General features: G+C 41.1%; 1 protein-coding gene across 5 annotated transcripts in view; it reads right to left on the bottom strand.

Moving 5' to 3' along the window:
• TENM2 (teneurin transmembrane protein 2) overlaps positions 1-22,301 on the bottom strand; it is a 1,060,479-nt gene that overhangs the window by 525,933 nt on the left and 512,245 nt on the right. The window contains exon 1 of one of the 5 annotated variants that reach the window (XM_010592346.3): positions 20,458-20,749. The exons of the other annotated variants lie outside the window; for them this stretch is intronic. Within the exon in view, the coding sequence (XP_010590648.1) occupies positions 20,458-20,602 (145 nt within the window). The 5' untranslated portion in view covers positions 20,603-20,749. Of the gene's footprint in view, positions 1-20,457; positions 20,750-22,301 lie in introns of those variants that run through there. 5 annotated transcript variants of the gene reach the window in all.

Raw genomic sequence — 22,301 nt, 5'->3', positions numbered from 1 at the left:
AAATCATATCAATATACTACTTTCACTTAACAATATAAGCTACTTTCACTTAAGAATATATTTAGAAGCCATTTTCTATGCCATTAAATATTCTTCATGTAATTTTAAATTCCTCCAAAATGTCTTAATTTCTAGACGGCATGATATATTTAACCAATTTGTTACACATTTAGAAATCTCCCATTTCTGCTCTTATAAATAATGCATAATAATATTTATCTATTCAATAAATAGTCATTAACCATCTCCTTAGCTGCCAGTTACCATGATGCAATTAATATCCAGCCAAACGATCTTGCATATATCGCTCACTGTTTCTTTGGATAAATTCCTAGAGACAAACCTGCTGGATCAAAATGAAATGAAACTTTAAACTACAGACTGCTACAACGCATTATACTTAACTTGGACACATGGTTTCTTTTCCAGTCCTGGAGGACAGGGACCAGGTCTTGTTTATCTTTTTCTTGTAAAGCACGGAGCATAGAACGTGCCCAGAGTAGGTACTCAAAAAATGTTTATTGAATCTTGAATAATGAATAGTCCTTGACTGAAGTGCTTATTTACTAGAATTATAGACTTTTTTTTTTTCCTAAACACTCTTAGTAACCGTAACTTGCATTTGTAACAGAAGGCATGATGGCAGAAAACCTCCAAAAGTGTGAACTGCTTTGCCAAAGAGGTATCTAAGGTCCTCAGTCAAAACTAGTTCTGAGTTCTTAGTAGGCTGGAGATGTACTAACTTATCCAAAATCTCAGGAGATTTTCCAACTACGGTTGGGAATTTTGGGGGGCGAAATTCCACCTGGCAAGGGAACACATAACCTGATTTTCTTCCTGCTGTCTTTTCCCTGTGAGGTGGTGTTTGAAAGCTCATGCCCCACAAAAGCCCCAGGACATCATCTGGACCACTTATTAATTGGTCAACATCTACTCTCTCCACAGCTGCACTGGGGCCAAGGATAGGTTTTAAAAATAATTCCAGAGAAAATCATGGGTATATGGACACAGCCTTGCTGACTATTTGCTGTCAACAGTTCTCTACATTATTTTAACCAGCCATTCTGTGTAGAAGACATTGATAGGACATTTCTGAGACTTCGTCTGCCCCTCTTGACCTGATGATTGGATATTACCTACAGTCTGTTCTTATTAACTTGGACATTTCCAAATTCCCTTTATTAAACCACATTAGGCCATGGGGGAGGGGTGTCCATGTATTAATTACATGGGTGTCCGCCTATTAAACATATTTTTTATCCTTCCAGGAACTGACTACAGCTAGGAAGGACTCTCTCTGATGTAGCCATTGAGATGATAAATGGTAAAATGAATATAGCCCAATTAGCCACTGGCTCAGTGTATCTTTTTTAGGCCTCGGTCCTCTAACGAAATTGAAGAATGTGAAGTAAGGTCAGACAACCAGACCTCAGGAAAATTTTGGTAATGTAAGTGAAGTTATCTCCAAGGTGTGCTAAGCATGATTCTGAACATTGTCCAAAACGTACGTGTATATCACACTTCAGTTAAAGAAACTGCCTTCGGACTATCTCATTCACCTGAGAATTTTTATTTTTTTCATTTTGAGATGACAGTTGTTCCTGATTGGCAACCGGGGCAGCCCTTTCTTGCAGCTATGTAAGAACCCAGCTTTTGCTGTTGGCATGTGGGTCACCTGCTTCTTCTAGGCAAGCCCTTATATTAGTTAATTTGTTAGCTTGCTTGAATCACAGTAGAGAACCCTTCAGCTTTGGTTTGCAGCAATAAATTCAACTGACAGCTGAAATTTGGAGCGCTCACTTAATATTGATTCTGAATGTAATAACAAGCGACATGACCTTTTGGATGGTGTAAAATATGGCCGCCACAACATCTGTGCCACATTTCTTGCTGTTTAGTAATATGCTGTAACAGCATGGAGCTGGCATTAAAGCTAAGCTTTATTATCAAGCAGATCACTCCATCTCTCTGGGTTCATTAAAAAAAATGCTTTCAGCTTCTGGAGCTGATATCGTGTCTAATACATGTTGCTGTTTTCAAGACCTAATTTACCCTGCAGAAAGAAAGAGAGGGATGTCTTGTGACCAAATCAGAAGGCAGGGAAGAACAGCGAGGGTAAGGAAGGCTACCCAACACCCCAAATTCCCATGGACCGGAAGCTGACACAATTCTCCGTGACAGTGGCATGAACACCAAGAATTCTCAATTGCATCTTTGGAAAATATCTATGAAGTTGATGTCATTTAGTGATTCCCACAAGATGTGAAAGTATTTTGCCTTTTCTTAGCCACCCCCCGCCACAATAAAAAAAGATAATTACTAGTGGTACTTCCCTTACCGCCCAAGCATCATTCTAATTTAGCATTGCCCTAGGAAATCCGTAACTAATTTTGCTAGGATGGATACAGGGATGTTTGCATCTGATTTTCTCTCACTGTTTTTCTTTGAAGTCTCGGTATCTTTCAAACATTCTCCAAGTAGGCAGAACATCAATTTGTGCACTTTAAAAAATCTAATTTAAGCAGGTTAAAAATTGTCAAAATAGTCTAAGCATATTTCTCCAATAGAATTTCCAACCATGGAGCACACACACAAAATGCTCAACTTGAAAGCATTCTATCATTTCAATATATTCCATGGCTTAGACTGGCTCTCACTTGGTGAATAGTGAGGATTTAAATCTGTTTATCACAAGGGACAGATCTTGACTCTGAAACAATCCAGCATCTTTTTTTCACGGCTGTGATATTTTGACTCTGTTTGGTTGAGACATTTCTGGAGGGTACAAGCACAGAGTTTTAAATCCTATTTCTCTGGAGGGAAGAAAAGAATTAAATCATATTTAGAAAGGCTTCTTCCCTGTAGAATATACTTCCAAAATAAAAGACCTGTCAGTAGTTTCAGAGAGATAAAACATAGAAAACGGAGAATAGTTTGATTTGTCCTTCTGGTTAATATAATACAGATTCTATTTAACATGCAAGCCTGGCTATTGTAGGTGCTTAGATTAGACTTGGCATGGTGACAACCTGTATGAAGCAAATTATTAATAGCATACTTTTATGTATCAGGAACAGATAGTAGGTCTGATTTTTGTTAACTATTTTATTCAAAGAAAATGCCAAGCCCGGTAGGTAAATGGAAACATCAGACTTCAAAATACTAACACAAAATGAGAGGCGTTGCCTACACCCTTTCCCCAGGGAAAACTAGGAGAACGCCCGCTAGGATAAGCTTCCAAAATGAGTAGAGAGCCATGCTATCTCAAGGAAAGTTAATCAAGCCATAAGTGAGATGCCCTGACAGTGAGACATTGGTCAAGAAAAAACCCACACACAACTGGCAAGCCTTTAGGTAGATTTGCATGACTGACAGGCAGCTATCATCTGTAATCTCGGCCACATTTTCGTTGGATTCCAGCAATGACTAGGATAGTTTCTGATATGCTATTTACCCAGGCAGTATTAATCTTAGAAAGGAAACGAGATACTGGAGGCCACTTCTGTATTCCAGGAAGCACTTATTTATAAAGACCAAGCGCATTATTCATGCAGAAGAATGTAGGTAAAATGGGACTGGATTCCTTTATTGACAGCAGCCTATGCCAGATGGCTGAAATGCCATTTATGTTTCAGGAAGAAAGGAAGCCTTCACAGAAAAGAGGAAGTGATTCCTGGAGTACCAAGGTAAGAACATTCTTAATGATCAGTCCCAGGCAATGTGTAGCCCCTGCCATATTTGTATATTTATGATTAGAAAGTTAATTTAAAACTAAGAAGTTCAAATAGAGTCCACCGTTAATAAGAAAATGCAAATGGCACTGGGTTAGAGGGTCTTGAAGGGGAGTTGGGACTTAGCTCATCAAAAACATTTCGGCTTTAGATGAATTTTTTGGCTCTGGGTTTAGGCTGAATCAATTTTCAAACTTGGCAAGTAATAATTTATTCCAGGAATGTATCACTCATCTGTGAGGTGGTTGCCCCCTCAAATAGAGATCTTATAAAACTCTCCCTGGTGAAATCAATGAAGCCATCAGACGCAGCCATATGTTCAAAGCTCACAGCGGACTGGTCATGAGACAGTTGTCTAGCAATTGAGATGTTAACTGCCCAACAAAATTTTAGTAGCATACGTTGAGAGCCACAGGTTTGTTTCAACTGTTACCAAGAAAGCAAACAAACAAACCGGCAAAACCAAACAAAATCTACTTTTCTTCAAACATTTAAATCTACCTTTTTTTTCTTCTTTTTTCTTTTTGATCTGGTACTCAATTGTTTTCTAAAATGCTGGGGTAGCTCTGTTGACAGCATTTGTTGAGGTCAACAGAAAGAATAAAATGATCGGGGAAAAAAGTGCACACATAGACAAGGTAAACAGGCTTGAATTGGATTACTCCAACATCCTTTGCTGAGGTAGAATTCAAAACTAATCTGATTATATGAATATTAGGAGCCACTAAGTATCTTTCTGCAGCAATTACCAAGCTTTCACACATAAAAGAGGGCACCTTCTTTAGTGTTGGGCTAATCTATCAAGTGTTTAGCTTCAAAGGAAAAGTCTGAAAAAAGGAGAGAAAATAACCGAAGTGGGTTTATTATGCAGCAGTGTTCCTTCCCTTCCCTTTCCTTGTCTTTTCTTTTGATTGAACCTCAGAGGATTATTTTTCAACCCTCAAATACATTGAAACCATTTCTGCTCTCTATCAACTACATTTTTGGAGTTCATAACGTGGTAGGAGCTTATACAATGATGCAATCCTTTCTGGTTGGTGGGGCCAAGTGCATTCAGACCCTAATTTGTAAGCCTCCTTCTGAGGCTTAGAGACCTGAGGTTTGGTGTAAAGATAACAAAGGTTCAGTGAAGATTCATCTGTGTACTCTCTTCAGTCTGCTAGCAGTTAGTTTGGTTTCTTTTTCATGCAAAGCCACCCAATGGTCTATTTATGTAACAATCTTTATACAAAAACCACACTGACACTGGAGGATGACTCTGTGAACCAAAACTCCATGAAAATATTAGGGATACACCTTATAGAGGCAGTCCTATATGATGGTTCAAATCTCATAACTGCCACTTTCTAGCTGAGTAAAGAGGTTAATTCACTCTTTTAGGCTTGAATTTGCCTATAACATTGACAAGGTAATATTAATAGTACCTGTTATTGCAGTAGGAGCCCTGGTGGCACAGTGGTTAAGTACTCAGCTGCTAACCAAAAGGTTGGCAGTTTGAATCCACCAGCTGCTCCTTGGAAACCCTATGAGGCAGTAACACTCTGTCCTATAGGATTGCTATGAATTGGAATCTATTTGACAACAATGGGTTTTTTTTTTTGGTTACTGTAGTAAGGTTCATCTAAGAAGTCAAAATAGAACTCCTAACATGGCCTAGGAAGACTGGTCCCTATTGCTTCTCCAGCCTCATTTTGGAACTTGCTCTTCCTGGCTCCAGTCAACCAGAACTTCTCTCAGTTTCTCCCTGACCGTGCTCCTACTTGCCACAGGGCCATGCACCCATTGCTTCCCTTGACTAAAATAGTTATTCCTAGTCACTAAGCCTTCATTGTTCTGCCCAATTGTCACCTCCTCAAGGATACCTTCTGTGACTCCCACAGGCTCTCAGAACTCAGGGGGGCCTCTTTTTCACGGCATTTGCCAAGTTTCTCTCTTACAGTTATTTGTATGCGTCTTTGATTTATTTCTATCTTAAGTTGTCCACCCCAACCCCCTCCAAAAACCTAGAATGGACGCTCCATGAGGGCAGGGTCTGTGCCTGCCTTTGCATACCATCCCATCCCCAGCAAGAGCATACGGCTTGATGAATAATAAGAATTCCAAACATGTTAATTGTTATGATGATATTGCGTGGTAGGTCTGCAGAGCAGAGGTTAGGAAAAACTAACCTCTGTCCAATGGGATTGTTAGAAACTGGGAAGTTTAGGTGGCTTTGGATTTCCCATGTAGACATAATTGCTATCAAATGTGATTGTAATGATCAACACTCTGTACCTTCTGAAAAAAACCCAGAAAAATCCCCCTGTAGTCCTATACCAAGCTATAATCATCTCCAAGGCATCCTGGGTTCACTGGCCATTGCCTCTAAAGCCATCCCTCAATGTGTACCATCCTCTTATTCATAGGCAATAGACCAGGCATTAGTATTCAAGTTTGATCATCTCTCTGCAAATCCAGTGGCTAAATACATATTTTAATTGAGCCCAGGAGTGTTGACTTGCAGACACAGTGCAGAAAAAAAAATCACTAGGAAAATGGCAAGGGGAAGCAGGCTTTTACCTTTGAATGAAATATGATACTTACAAAACATCAATAACAATTTTCTATTGGGGAAAAGCCTGTGACAAGAATAACCTGTTTAGGTTCTTAAACTGCAACTTGATGGAAAATTAGGGTTCCTTATTCTTGAGAAAACAAAACTGCAGTAACAAGCAGGCAAGATACTGGATGAAATACAATGCAACTGCTTTTCTGTGACGTTAAGATATGGAAATTATCACTGGCCAATGAAAAGGCTCAATATCCAAAATGATGTTAAAAGGGCTCATAGTAATTAAAATGTCAGCATAAATTCAGTAAGAAATGAAATAATCTGACTGGGTTAAAATGTGCCTTTTAAATAACGTTGTTTATTGCAGCACTATTTTTTTTTTATTCACTAAAGCCAAAAGGTGCAAAGGACCTAAATGTCCACCAGCAGAGAACTGGATAAACGAAATGTGGAATTCAGTGAATCTTTCTAAGACATAAAGAGAAATGACGTCCTGATACATGTTACAGTATTAATGAGCCTTGAAAGCGTTATGCTAAGTGAAATAAGTCAGTCACAAAAGGACAAATACTGTATGTTCCCACTGATATGAAACATCTAGAGTAGGAAAGCGTGTAGAGATCAAAGTTCATTCGTGGTCGCCAGGGAAGGGAGGGGTTGGGAGATGTGGAGTCACTGCTTTGGGGGCACTGAGTTTCTGTTAAGGATGATGGGAAATTTTGGAAATAGTGGTGATGGTTGTACAACAAGTGAATGTAATTAATGTCACTGACGTTAAAATGGTAAATGTTTTACTTATATGTATTTTTCTATAATTAAAAAGAAAATAACAACTATTTATGGACCAGGATTTCTAATCTCTGTTGTATAGGATAAAATACTGCCAAATGTTTATCATGGATTTGAGACACTTCATAAACTGTAAAGCACGTTCCATATTTTCCCTGATGTATATATGTGTTCACACAAATAACGATCTCTATATGTATATTTCTTTCTTTACATTTTTATATAGTATTTTTATATATATTTATTTTCATATATAATGTCTTTCTTACAGGAATTTGATTTGCAGTGTACCAATTTTTTTTTTTTTAATGATAATAATAGCTGACATGTATTAAATACTTTAAGATAGGCATTGTTCCAAGAGCTTTACCTTTATTATTTTACTTAATTTTCGGAAGAACCTTATGATATAAGCATAATTGTTGTCCCCATTTTATAGAACACTGCCGCTCAGGGAGCTCAGGTAAATCACCCAAGGTCACACAGCCAGTCCAGTGGCATAGCTGGGTTACAAACTAAGACAATCTAACTTCAGAGCTCCAGAGCCCAGCCACTATTCTCTACCACCTTGTGCTCCTGATGGTTCAGACCATTCTGGAAACCTCCCTAACCGATAAAACAAGACTCTTGAGGTTTTGCAGATCTCCATGGGATGCCCATAGATAGCTCTTTCATGGATCATGAAATCTTACAAGGAGTGCTTGTGCATATCAAACATTTTCTTAATAATCTATATTATTTTTTAAATCCCAAGGCCCTAATGTGAGATACCACCAAAATCTGGTGGATTTTCAGTTTTAAAAAAGTAAACCTTACCAACACTCTTAATCTTTCTAATGGGCTTTCCCATCGCCTGTTTCTGTACCATGCAATTATCACATAAAGAACTATCTATTTATGCGGAAGCAAGAAAAAAACCAAAAAAAAAAAAAACAAACGGAAAATACAAACACAGGCATGTTTGTTTTTTCATATTGAGGGTTATTTAGCTTGGATAATAAATCATTACAATGAATGTCAACACTGCACAGGGGAAAGGGAGTAGTTAGTTGCATATGCTAATAGAAGACATGCATTACTAATAAGGAAGAGAACGAACAACTCCTGCCACATGCTAGTTATCACTGCAAATCACAAGGCAAGCCACGTTCACACTGAGCATATGACTGCTATATGACAGTGCAGGAAAATATTCACATGTCAACGGCAATAGCTCCCATACTGTATCCAAGACTACTGAAGAGTTAAAAAATAAAGCCCTCCTTGTCATGCACCAAGGTGCCAAGCTTAAACACATCTGCCAGTCAAAGGGATTTGCCAGTTGTTAACCATCCTCCCCTGCCCCCTACCATCGTGGTCTACAGGCTTCAAGTGCATCAGAGTTCAAACTACAAGGAATTGTGATGTTATCCATCAATAAGTCCTGCACATTCTTCCTCTAAAATATACCTCATATTCACAGATTCTCTGCACCTCTATTGCCACCAGTCTTAATACTGGACTAGACCAATATCCTCCTATTTGTCTTCCCATGTCTTCCCTTGCCTCCTTCTCTCTAGCATAAAATATAGTCTTTTAAAGATCTAAACAGAACACCTATGGCTTCTAAGTACACTTAGAATAAGAGAAAATGCTCCTTGCCACAGCTACAGTGTTCTGTATGATCAGTCCCCTGCCGAAGCCTCTTTAATTCTCTCCATTCTACTAAATTCCCTTGTTGTGCGCTAGCTATGATCACTTTCAGAATTCCTTGGGTTTTGCAAATGGTTCACATGCTGGGCTGCTAACCAAAAGGTTGGAGGTTCAAGTCTACCCCAAGGTGTCTCAGAAGAACGGCTTGGTGATTTAATTCTAAAAAAATCAACCATTGAAACCCCTCTGAAGCACACACTTCCACACTGACTGACATACATGGGGTCACCAGGAGTTGGATTCCACTCCATGACAACTGGTTTGGTTTTGGTTTATGATCACTTTCATTTAATTCTTCAAACATGCCAAGGTCTTCCTCCATTTAGGACCTTGAGCACACTAATCCCTTTGCCATGAAATCTCTCTCCCTCTCTGTTTTCAAGGCTGGTTTTGTCTCATCTTTTCTGTCTCAGATTAAACACCATCTCGCCAACTACCCATTTAGTGGTTTCCCTTCTCATAATTCCCCCTCATCTCTTTCTGCTCTTTTTCCAATTAGCCAGTAATGTAAATGTGCAGTTATAATTTTGTTGCTTGTTTATTTATTTTATTGTCCCTGTCCTCATCTGGAACCCTGGTGGTGAGGTGGTTAAGAGGTCAGCTACTAACCAAAAGGTTGGAAGTTCAAATCCACCAGCTGCTCCTTGAAAACCCCTATGGAGCAGCTCTACTCTGTTCTATAGGGTCCCTGTGAGTTGGAACCAGCTTGATGACAATGGGCTTGGTTTTGGTTTCTCCTCAACTAGGTGGGAATCAGGAAACCCTGGTGGCATAGTGGTTTAGAGCTACAGCTGCTAATCAAAAGGTTGGGAGTTCAAATCCACCAAGTGCTCCTTGGAAACCATATAGGGCAATTCTATTCTGTCCTATAGGGTTGGTATGAATTGGAATCAACTCGGAGGCAATGGGTTTACTTTGGTTAAAGTAGGAATCTTATGAGAGAAAACCCCAGATCTTTGGTTCAGCATTATATCCCCAGGGCCAAGAAAAGTGCCTGGCACACAGAAGGTACTCAGTAAGTATTAGTTAACTTAATGAATGAATTACAGAAATAAGGCCGACTATGAATAGAGCATGGTAGCAGGCACCATTATACCTCACAGAGCTCTGGGAAAAGGTTGGAAAGAACCTGTCCCACGCAGATATTCATCAGCCCTGGCAGCAGGCACTGTGCATCCTGGGCTTGAAAAAAACGACACATCTCAATAACAATGGGATCAATTTTGACATTAACACGAATATTACCAAAGCCCAAGAGATACATTTAAATTCACTGAGCTCCATGGCAGATAATATAAAAGCTCTAACTTGCTCTCTAGAAACAAGAAACTTTCATTTACGGCTGCCTAGCTCTTGCTAATCCTGCCCATTAGGCCAAAATATTGCATTTTACACAGGATGCAAGATCATACAAGAGACTGATGTCATACTTAGGCACAAAACCAGCTGGCAGATTTAACACTGAAATCCCCTTTATTCAGAAGGCACAAATCAAGCCCAGGATACCTTTTTTGACAGATTCTTGCGTGCTCCTCATCATGGATAGATGAAAGATGACAACTCTGCATTCCGGGCACAAAGCTAACCCCCTGCATTTGCATACTCAGTCATTTGTAAACGGAAAGGAACACGTCCCTGCATTTGCCCAAAGGTGAATGTTTACTCAGAAAGGTGACTTCTGACATTGACAATAATGTCAGTTTTCCATCTGCATATTTTAAGGTAATACATCCTCCCTTCAAGTGCTTTCAGTTCAGCTTCTTGGTTTCCTTTTTTCAATAATCACAGTGACACCCAGACCTCTAGGTCTCAATCTGAATAACTTTCTGGGAGGAGTGAAAAAGGCAATAAGGCTTCTCACCAGCCCAAGGACAGGCACTGGGTTGCTGAAAAGTGAATGTGAGTGTTGTAGTCCTTTCATCTTCCTTAGCCCACCACCCTCAGCTATCTAAGGGCTGAAAGGCTCACCCCAGGCTCTGTTTGAATCCTTCTCTAAAATGTGGCTTATCCCTGGAGATTTTTCTGGAACATTTGCTCAGGTAGCTGAGCAGTTCATCAGCATAGCAATTTGCCCGGTCAGCTCCATCCGTTAGAGCTGAGAAGTGTGGCTGGCAGAGAGGAGACTTTGGAGAGCTCCCTGTGGGCAGGTGGAGAAGACACATCCATTCTGAGATCATAAATATGCATCTTGGCCCTGATCTTCTCTGCACTGCACGAGGGTGATAGACTGGAGAAGGCAGAGTCAAGCCTCATAGGTCCACAGTCTCCGAGTGCCTCCTTTTCATCTAAGAACTCTCTATTTTGGTCTAAAGAGGCAGGCACATTTGCCACGTGTGACTCAACGGACTATCTGAAATGCAAAGGCAAGGAGGAGAGCTCTCTCTAGCTTCCAGATCACAAAGTTTACCAATCACATTCAATAGAGGTCTATTTCTTGAGAAGCTACTATTTGCCAGGTGGGACATGACAAGGAATAAGACACGATCTCTCTCCTTGGAGAGCTGACAGTCTAGTCAATTTAAATCGGATTGCTAAATTAATTTAAATAGAATATACGAAGCACTATGACGGAAAAAAACAGATGGTGCTATGAAAGCCAGGAAAAGGAACTTACTTAACTGTGGGGGGCAAGCGGAGGGGAGAGGGGGGGTCACTGAAAATTCCCCTGAAGAAGTAAAATCTGATGGAATCTTAACAGATAAAACCAAAATACCAAACCCAGTGCCATCGAGTCGATTCCAACTCATAGCGACACTATAGGACAGAGTAGGACTGCCCCATAGAGTTTCCAAGGAGTGCCTGGCGGATTCGAACTGCCGACCCTTTGGTTAGCAGCCGTAGCACTTAACCACTTCGCCATAAAGAACAGATAGCAGCTTGTAATTTATGATCAGAATCTAAGCAGTGGGCGGAAGATGTGGCCGCCTCCACGTTTACCAACTCTCATCTCTCTCTCTCTCCACATATACATATGTATTTTTCTTTTTGCCACAGCCAGAAGTAAGTTGGGAATTACCCAGAATTTCTCTGTCTACCAGAGCCTATATAACAATGCCTATTCTAAGAAGCCAAAATAAAAGGATACAACATAGACCACCAGTTAGAGCAGCTTGGAAATTCTGACTTTCCCTGATTGAGACAATTTTCCCAAAGAAAGTCAGGATTAGCAATATGTTGCTTTTTAGTTACTCATTAGTTTCTTTGCCAGGCAAGGATGAGAGGGCTCAAATAAAAAAAAAAAAAAAAGAAAAAGAAAAAAATTGCTGTCTGTAAATTAATGCTTGTCAGGCCCAACAAGTTAGAGAGCCAGGGGAAGGCTTAATTAAAGTAAACAGACAATTTAAAGTGAGGGAAGTTCAGCCTACACAGGAGAAAAATTCTAGGTATTAGAACAAACTCATGAAAAGCTAGGAGTATCCACTGCCATTTATCACTTATTCACGGCATAGGTGGTCGCGAAGTTAGCAAAGCCCCCTCAATTTTGGCATTAGCATGACTTCGGTTACAGCGTGGGCATGTTTGTACAAGGCACCTTTTTTTGTTTTTTTTCTTTTCTATGGCCCATGATAATAAGAAGAATACAATCCCCACTGAGCAAGCAGCTCCTCCGTATCTCAGCTGGTTGCTCTGCCTGGGGACATTTGACATTCGTTGATCACTTGGTAGCTCAGGGCTGCAATTTCAAACTCTCAGCACAAAGAACCTAATGCAAAGAGACTTAGATCTGAGAGCTGAAACAGACTGGTTGGTAAAAGCTGTACTTTCTGTGTAGGTAATGGGAAAAAAAAAAAAAGGACTACATCAGACAAGGTGGACCACAAACCAATCCACCCCAAGAAGTACTTTTTAAAAATGCCTTTTTAAGCATTTGCTTGCTTCAACCGTATTTTTCTCTAAGCGGTAAGCCTCACACTGGCTGCCTTCAGTCAGAGAGTAGGAGCATGCTCCTTTGTGATTTGGGGAGCCCGTATTTAACAGTGTGTGCATTAGGGTCACCGTCCGTCCTGGTTTCTGGGATAGCTCGGCAGGGAGGGAACAGGCCAAAGAGAGAGTGTGAATGTGGAATTTATAAGGTGAATAATCAGTGATAAAGAAGGGGAGGAGAAGGGGAGGGGGGAAAAAAAAAGCCTCTGACATTCAATGGTACTTCGGTATAGTGTTTCCTGCGTGGCAACCCTTCCGGAGACCAAAAGACAGCAGCTTTTGGAGGGTAAGATGTAGAGGCCTTACAGTTAATCTTCTGGTAACAACCATAGGAGGGATTCTGATTGCCTTGCAACCTCTTTGTAAACTTAATGAAGCATCTTTAGCTGGAGGTTTTTAAAACTGGGTCAAAGAAAGGGGAAAAACACCCTGAATGCTGATGCTACGTTATAAGAGATTGAATAAGTGGCGGCAGTAAAGCTGTAAAAGCCATTACCGAAGCACACAGTGAACGAGCACGGCAAAAGCCTTTCTGATAAACGGAGATCGATACCAGGAGAATATCTAAAATTGGCTTTTCCTCGCTAACCTCTCCGTTGCCCGTGGACTGCCCAGGCTCTGTGTATCGGGGCGGCCACGGAAGTCACACAGGTTCTGACATTGGCAAGATCAGTGGATGATGAGAGGAAGGGGGGCGGGCAACCCGCTGGGGAAAAGATCAGCCATCACAAACGTTAGGTATTCTTTGTGATCTTGAATGTAATTTCATCTACCTGATAAAGAAGCCCTAAGACTTTATGCAGATGAAAAACAGATGATTAGACATAGTGGAGTTCTCCCACACCAAAGGATAAGACAAAGAGGCTTGGGGATGTGGCAGGAGGACAGCTTTTTTCCTCCCAAAGAGTCAGGCGAATTCTTCACTTATTTATAGAATACCAAAGAGCCAGGCATACATGCATGTGTGTGTGTGTGCGTGCACACGGGTGCGCGTGAGCTTGCATGTGTGTGTGTGTGTGAGTGAGTGAGAGAGGGAAAGAGAGACTTAGTCACTTTGATTTCCTTCCAAAGAGCCATCTGAGAATCAGGAACACCGCGTTCCTCAGGCTAGCCCCAAGTCAGGCAGAGCGTCTGCATCTGCTTAATTCTTTCCAGCCGAGGAGCTGCTTCCTACAGCACTAGCAGCTCATTGGTGGAGGTATACGAGTGATTCAGAGTTGATGAAACTTTTCCAATCTGCGATATTGCTGGATGTGGCCCTCCTGGCACTCCTTCTGTGTTTCTATCTCTGGCCCAGCAGATATACGATAATTGCTGGATGCACCTATGGTGGGAGGGGAAATGGCAACGCCAGGAGCTCTGAGCAGCTGTTCAGAAGCTCAAGAAGCTAAGTGGGAATCTCCAGTCCCTTTGGAGGGCTCTGGTATGATCATTGCATTAAGACAACGGTTCTCAATCAGTGGTCAACAAGAGCATTTGCAGGGCTGGGTAAATGCTACTTGGCCATTTTAATTTTGTGTTTTTGACCTGTTAATAATCCCAAACCATAACATTTCCAGTTATAAAGAAAAGCTTTTCTTTTGCAGGGATAGCTTGACACTGATATTTTCATAGACTATCATTTTAGAATGAGTTTTCTTAATAGAAGTTCATATTCTTTGAGGTGGAGACATACAGCATTGGGCCTTTTTCTGGAGTTAAGAAATTTTTTGGAGTGGTCTCTCTGGATGCTTGTTCATTCATTCATTCTACAACAACCGGCAGAGAGTCTACTACGTATCAGGCACTGTTCTGGGTCCAAAGCATATATCAACAGGTAAGGATTCCTGTCTTGGGGAAGTTTATGGGTAAGTGAGTGAAGACAAAAATTAGTAACATAATAACTACAGCACATGTTAGAAACTCTTAATAGGAACAAAAAAGCAAAAGTAGAACAGGGAATGCGGAGTTGGGAGAGGGGGCGGGTGGGATGAGAAGATGGGCTTAAAGGTAAAATAGCATGTTTAACCAGAAAACCCATTGCCATCGAGTCGATTCTGACTCATAGTGACCCTATAGGACAGAGTAGAACTGCCACATAGGGTTTCCAAGGAGCACCTGGTGAATTCGAACTGCTAACCTTTTGGTTAGCAGCTGTAGCTCTTAACCACTACACCACCAGTTTTTCCTTTTTTGAGAAAGTCCCTTTAAATAAAGAAGAGAAGTAAATCAGGGGATTTAGAAGTGAGAATGCAGTCACTCACTATCTTAGTCATTGATATTCCGGACATTTGTGCCACAGGGGCATTCAGGGGGTCGCTTTTGGAATGGGGTGGATGTCATAGTTTGGATAGAGTAAGGAGCAGCCACCCGCAGGGTGGAACACGCTCTCTAGGTACCAACACTCATTTCCTTACAAGCATTGCACTGAGGGCTATTTATACTCAAACTGGCTGTAGGCTCTAGGGGTAATGATCTTCTTGGCCAGAAATCAAAATTCTAGTAAAGGCAAAAGAGAAAACAGGGAGAAAGAGAACAAGTGAGAGAAGCCTGGGCTGCCTGCAGTTGGCTGTTAGGACCTAAGTCTAACTCACAGTGGCTCTCTAATACTGTGGGCTTCCTTCTGTGCTCACATGCCCTCCAACAGTGTGGTAAATTCTTTCCTTGTCTGACATAAAATAATAACAGAGAGTTGTCACCATCCTAAATAACAAAAGATGGGATGACTTTATTTCTCTTTCTTTCAGAGCCATGTCACAGTCTCCTATTTAATGATAGGATAGAGGCCACTGGACATAGGTAAGAGAAGCCACAATTTATCAGGCCCTTGAGGGAGACAAGAAGTACAGCCATTGAAGATAAAATGTGCTATATGGTGTTTTAATCAGTAAAAATCTGTGCATGATGGCTGAATAAATCCATTTTGGAGGCTCTAGCTCCTCTTCCCAAAGCCCTAGTGGCACACTGGTTAAGAGCTCGGTGCTACCCAAAAGGTTGGCAGTTGGAATTCACCAGCCGCTCCTTGGAAACCCTATGGGGGCAGTTCTACTCTGTCCTATAGGGTCACTATGAGTCAGAATTGACTCGGTGGTAACAGGTTTGGCTTTTCTTGGTTTTATTCTCCAGGGAAGTCCCCATGTGGTGTAAACAGTTAAATACTCGACTACTATCCAAAAGATTGATGGTTCAAATTCATCCAGAAATGCCAAAGAAGAAAGGCCTGGCCATCTACTTCCAAAAGATCACAGCGATTGAAAACCCTATGGGGTGCAGTTCTACACTGACACACATGGGATTACCATAAGTCAGCATTTATTCAACGGCAACTGGTTATTCTCCAGGGAGACAATGCTTGGACTAACCAATTTCTGATTTCTGAATATTCATCAAAAACTCAAAAGGAAAAATAAATTTCTGAAAAACAAAATCAAATTTTTCTTTTCTTTTCTTTTTTACAAAAACCCAGCACTTTGTTTCATACTTTGTAACTAAAGAAATACTGACTCCAGGTGGAGACCCATCAGCACGCTTGGAAGCCATCTCTTGCATCATTATTGCTGCAGGACTTCCAGGCTCAAGGCTGTTATCTTTCTCTCTCTCTGATTTTTTTTTTTAATTTATTTTATTTTTTTGTTGTTGTTGCTGAGAATATAGACAGCAGAACATACACCAATTTGACGATTCCTACACGTACAATTCAGTGACAATGATTTTATTCTTCAAGTTGTGCAAACATTCTCACTCTCCTTTTCCAAATTGTCCCTCTCCCATCATAAACTCACTGCCCCCTAAGTTTCCTATCTGTCTTTCAAGTTGCTGTTGTCAACTTAATCCCACATACATAGTTCTTAAAAGCACAATGGTCAAAGCAGACATTCTTGACCAGTTAAGCTAAACTACTGTTTGGTTTGAATAAGACCTCAGGGGATGTTTTTGGTGAAGGCTGTTATCTCTTATTCATGAATCTCTTAATGATAGATTCGTGGGGTGGGAGATTCCACAGCCTTTCCCCAGGTCAGCCAGTCAGGAATTGGACACATACCCTGCCAGAAGGAAGCTGATTCATATGCCTCTAAGGAGAATCACAGCTCCCCAGCACATCCAGGCTTGTCCACCAGGTGCTGTCTACATTCCCGCCCCATCTGTCCTCACATCCCTGTGACTCACACCCCCACCCGCCCACACCTTCTCCTACCCCACCCCCCATCACTCTTCAATGTTCTTGGGAACTGGTGAGTTTATCCTCGTGAAATTTTATGACAGAGTACAAGGCTTGGGGAAATCTGCAAAATTTTCCACTCACAGAATCCTAATAAATGTTTCCATGTACAGAATGTGAGTCCCAACAAACAGCAAATGCTAATAAAAGTTCACATTTATGGAGCACTTACCACGTGCTGGGCACTTACGAGCATTTAATATTGAATACTTATTTGTGCTAAGTTCTTTGAATGAGTTGACATCATTTAATCTTTATAACAGCTTAAAAACAGCTTACAGGTTACAAAAGAGGATGCTGAGACATAGGGAGTTTAAGCAACTTGATAGGAACAGCCAGTAAGTGGCAGAATGGGGATTTGAATTCAAGACTTTGAACTTATGCTTTGAATCACTGCATGTTACTGCCATCCACTTGGAAAACTTTTATACATTTATAAAAGTAGTATGTATTTATAAAAAAGTATTAAGCCATCCACAGAAAAGTAGAACGGTGGAAAGAATAATAGAGTAGTGGTCAGAAGATGGAGAATTAGCTAGGCTACAGAGTCCCTGGATGATGCAAATGGTTAACATACTTGGCTGCTAACTAAAAGATTGGAGGTTGGAGCCTACTCAGAGGCATCTTGAAAGAAAGGCCTGGTTATATACTACCAAAAATCTTAGCTATTGAAAACCCTATGGCGTACAGTTCTGCTCTGACGCACATGGGCCACCATGAGTGGGGATCAACTCCATGGCAACTGGTTTTGGTTAGTTATTCTATCAGCCAAGGTCCCAGCATGAACGTAGATGGCATACAAACTGGATAATCTGGAGAAACTTTAACAAGTGGACTGTTTAAAAAAGTTGTTGGGAGGGTTTAGAGAAACCAGAAGGGATGATGCAGTGTTCCAGGGCTAGCAAAAGGGAGAAGCTGTTACCATTGCTGGCCCTCAAGGGCAAGGGGAGGGAGCAATTAGACAAACCCAGAGAGAGAAAACTAACTCAGGTACATGGAAACGGCCAGCCATGGTACCATGACGAGGAGGGAGATGGATAATGAGTGCCTCTGCCCCTCTCCCCTCCACCCTCTGATCTCCTCCCACTGATGAAACCCAGTTGGCAATAAGAAGACAAGAGAGCCCATGGATGCAGCTGTTATGGTCAGCATTCAGGGCACGGAGCAAGCTTTCAAAGGGTCAAGGGGAATGGGAAGGGCAAACAGAAAATATGCACAACAGTCACCATCAAAGTTAACTGGGAAAAACCTCAAGCCCCTGAGACTCAAATTCTTCATCATTATAGTGCGACAATTGGACCAAACACAATTTACACTGCCTCCCAGTTCTGATATTTTAAAGTTTTATGAATCTACCCTAGGCACCCTCCACCTATTTCCCAAAAGATCTTCAGAATAACTTCAAAAAATAACCTCTGTCCACACAATGCCAACTACAGTGACATTATGCGTGACTACCTCAGCTGTGTGTTGATGAAAGCATGAAGGCAGACTGTTCCTGGGGTGGGAGGGCATTTGCTCACCCAGGAAAATAATCAGGACACTCTTAAACAGTTTAAAGATAAGGACTGAGGGTTTGAAAATTGTCCTGACAAAGGAAATATATAAAGGAAAATCACTTGCTCTCTTTCGAAAGCAGAAAGAAAAGTACACGAGAAAGTTCTGCCAAGTACATTTGGTAAAGCCGATGAGAGGATCAGAGATGCCTTGCACACTTCATGAGGTTCTATGTCATGGACACTTCAAGTCCATCCCTGTGTTCTCACATAGAACCTGCGGCCACTATGCTGTTGGTCATTGAATGCAGAGTGTTTGGAGGTATGGCCTTGGATGGCAGAATGAATGGCTGGAAGTGGGAGGATAGCCTTGGATGGCTGGAGGCGGGAAGAGGTGACAATGACTGTATCCCCCCAAATATTATGCGGGCATGTCTAAGCAGCCTTTACAATGTGTTCCTAGGTACTTGATGAGCTGTTTCTAGTTTCAAGGTCTCTGCCTGTAGATTCTTGAAAGAACATTGAACTTGTCTGAATAGACAGTAGACATGAGTTTTTGATGATGGCATCTGTCTTCCCTAGCTTCTGGAACATATTTGCTTGTTACTGAAGACTGGGGTAACTTCCATGTGCTGTTTTGAAGGATGTTGGGAGTTACCCCCAGTACCCCATATTCCTTCTACTCAAATAAGTGTAAATAAAATTGACCATTATAGAATCATTCTTTTGTATTCTCTAGACTCATGAGAAGTAATATAAACTCTTTATCAGATCCCTTGATTTTTTTTTTTTTTCTTAATTGAGAGGAAATAGAGAATCCATAAGGTCTTAGGACTCCTAAACCTAGAGAGGAGTTAAGGTTGCTGGAGTGGGGAAGGGTGGGGAAGAGATAAACATGCTCAAGTTGAACTTGATCTATTTCACAACTCTGCCTACTATGACCTGAAAAGCAAAATGGAATTGGGCAAAGCAGAAGGAAAAGGGCAAAAGTCATTTTTTAAAAATAGACACCATGGAATTAGGAACCTAGGTTTGTGTGGTATTGTCTATACCACCTACAATTCAGATGGGTAAGAAATCAAAACTTGAGACAAGGAGTAAGTAAAAATACCAACATATCCACTTACTAGTTGGACGAGTCCTTTGCCCTTAGTTTCCTCATTAAAAAACAGAACTCGTAACAGTATTAATACCTACCACACAGGGTTGTTGTAATGATAAAATGAAATTAATTAGATGATATAAGTACAACTACTTTGTAAGCCTTAAAAAAAAAAATTTTTTTTTTTTTTACAACTACTTTGTAAGCCTTAAAAAAAAAAAAAAAAAGCCTTAAGTGGCTCTAAAATGCAAGGGATTATTATGACTCCATTTAAATTGATGTGACAGCAGCACACCATTTGAAGGCAAATGGCACACCTGATGATTTGTCAACAAACCCAGCCACCTGCAGCAGAAGACACCAGGAGTTTCTTAAAAGTCTGTTCCGCATACTACATATCAGATGCAAAGAGCAAGAGTAAACCACATTTTGAAGCAATTCGGTTCACAGAATAAATTATCTCCTCTCTCTTCCTTTTTGCTTATTTTTAAAACGTCTTGACACAGAGCACCAATAAAGGGCAAAGCCAATCACACACTTTCATTCATACACAGAGCACTACCACAAAGAGGTCTCTGGAGGGTGGAAAAATGTGACAGACGTAGAGAGAGTAACTTGAAGGAGCATTTCAGCAACAGACACAGGATGCTTGACTTAACAGATGTTTACAGCTAATAAATCCCACTTTAAATCTATTTTCACAGACTACTGTCCTGGTGACATACCTGGCAGCCATCATGGAGATAGCAGAAAAAATTCAGATCGACAGCCTGGTAGGAATTAAGAGTTACGCTCAGTGAAAAGAATTCCCAACTACCGTAAGAGAGCTGCAATGCAAAATCAGACATTTCATTGACAAGTTCCCCAGCTTTCTCCAAATACCCACTGAGGGGTTAAAGGAAATACTGCAACTGCTCCTCAGTTACAAAAGGTCTTTGAAGAGCCTTGTCTGCATCCACATCCAGCCTGCTTACCCAGAGACTCCATCACAACCTTCCCAAGGAGAAATCGCACAGGCTGAGATGGAGCAAAGACGAGTCTCCATAAGAGATGGCCTGGCTTGCCTTCAGCTGTGCCAGCAACGCTAATGGTCAGAAGGGACCAGCTCACCATGGGCATAAGCTGGAATGGGACGGTCTTCTTGTGTTCCCCTCAAACTATAAACATCACCAGCACTCCCCTTCTGACACAGCTGAGGCCTTCTCCAGCTGGGAAGGAAAAACATAAGAGGCAATATCAGCTCTCCCCCTCCTCCCTTTTTATTCCCTTCCCTGTAGACAGACTCAGCGTGAGGTTCCTGAGGAATTAGTTGCGGGAGGACGACTCCCCCGCTGGCAGCCAAATGCCAACTGCACACGCTGCCCATGTAATGTGTCTGACATTTCTGCATCTCTCTAGGTTAACATTGTTTGACACAGATTTTTTGAAATATCTCTTAAAAAGGTTTTGTGTGCATGTGTGTGCGTGCACAGTTTCTGTTGTTTCATGGCCTCATTGTGTGTATTTAATTAAAAAAAATTATTCTCTTAGTTGCTGACACATCTCTGCTTTGGCATTTCCACTTAGGCAGAAGTAATTGGTTTCAGAAGGCTGAAAACCCTTATTTGAAACCATGTGCACATTCCTGTTGATGGATGCCATAAACTGTTCAAATATCATCTTCCCTCAAGTAAAACAAGCGTTAAAATCCAGAAGGCCGAACTGTGATTGACAGCCTGGCACGCTTACATTTTAACTACCTGTTGTCAAATTATTTTAAAGCACCTGTGTAAGGAATGGCAGTTCTCTTTCCTGGTCAGTTACCTTTAGATAGATCCTATCAAGTTTGAAAGGGATTCTCTCTTCCTTCCTGTACTGGAAAGTACTTTTCGTTTCTTGCTGTGTTTCCTAAAGTGCAAAGGGCCGATTCAGCCAAGGTCTTCCTCAAACATTCACACAAGGTGCAGCCTCTGATGAGAAAGAAGATCAAGAACTGTCCATCTAGTCTGGATTGAAGGTCTAGCCGTAAGTCCATGTACCCAGAAAGTGGGGCTTTTTTTTTTTTTTTTCCCTACAGGGTTTTTGGATATTGTGATTTTTTTTTTTTTTAAATGAATGCCACAGCATGGCTGCTGAAGTGGATGACAACAATATGGCAAACAAAGGAAATTCTACCAGGAAACCATAAACTCTAACTCCCGGTGACTTGGGGGAAGGTAACTTATGACTGCATAGCTTCAGAAGAAAGCCTGGCTGGGTAGAGAGGCTCAACACCAGTGACTCCAAACACACAGGCAGGGAGGCACCTCTGCATAAGTTATGTACCACCACAGAATCAGAGCATCGGTGGACCCTTCAAAGACTCCTCAAGAAACTCAGGGCAGAAATACCAACCACAGCATCTCTAACTGGTGACCAAATACCAAAACCAGTTGCTATGGAGATGACTCCAACTCATAGCGACCCCTATGTGTGTTACAGTAGAACTGCGTTTCATAGAGTTTTCAACAGCTCATGTTTCAGAAGTAGATTGCCAGACATTTCTTCTAAGGCTCTTCTGGGTAGACTCAAACCCCCGACCTTTCTGTTAGCAGCTGAGTGCATTAATTGTTGGCCCAACTCAGGGACTCCAACTGATGACCACCTAGAGGCAATATAGCAGTACTGTTAAGACTTCGGACTCAAAGATCAAATTGAATGGATTCAAGTCTCAGTTTTGTCACCTACTAATTGTGTGATCTTTGTCAAATGCTCTCAGTTTCTTCATCTATAATATATGAATAATGATAGAAGCTATCTCAAAGGGTTTTATGAGGACTGAGTTAACACATGTAAAAAA

Source organism: Loxodonta africana, chromosome 2 (assembly GCF_030014295.1).
Source record: "Loxodonta africana isolate mLoxAfr1 chromosome 2, mLoxAfr1.hap2, whole genome shotgun sequence".
Classification (NCBI taxonomy): Eukaryota; Metazoa; Chordata; class Mammalia; order Proboscidea; family Elephantidae; genus Loxodonta; species Loxodonta africana.
This window is presented reverse-complemented; position numbering and strand designations above follow the sequence as displayed.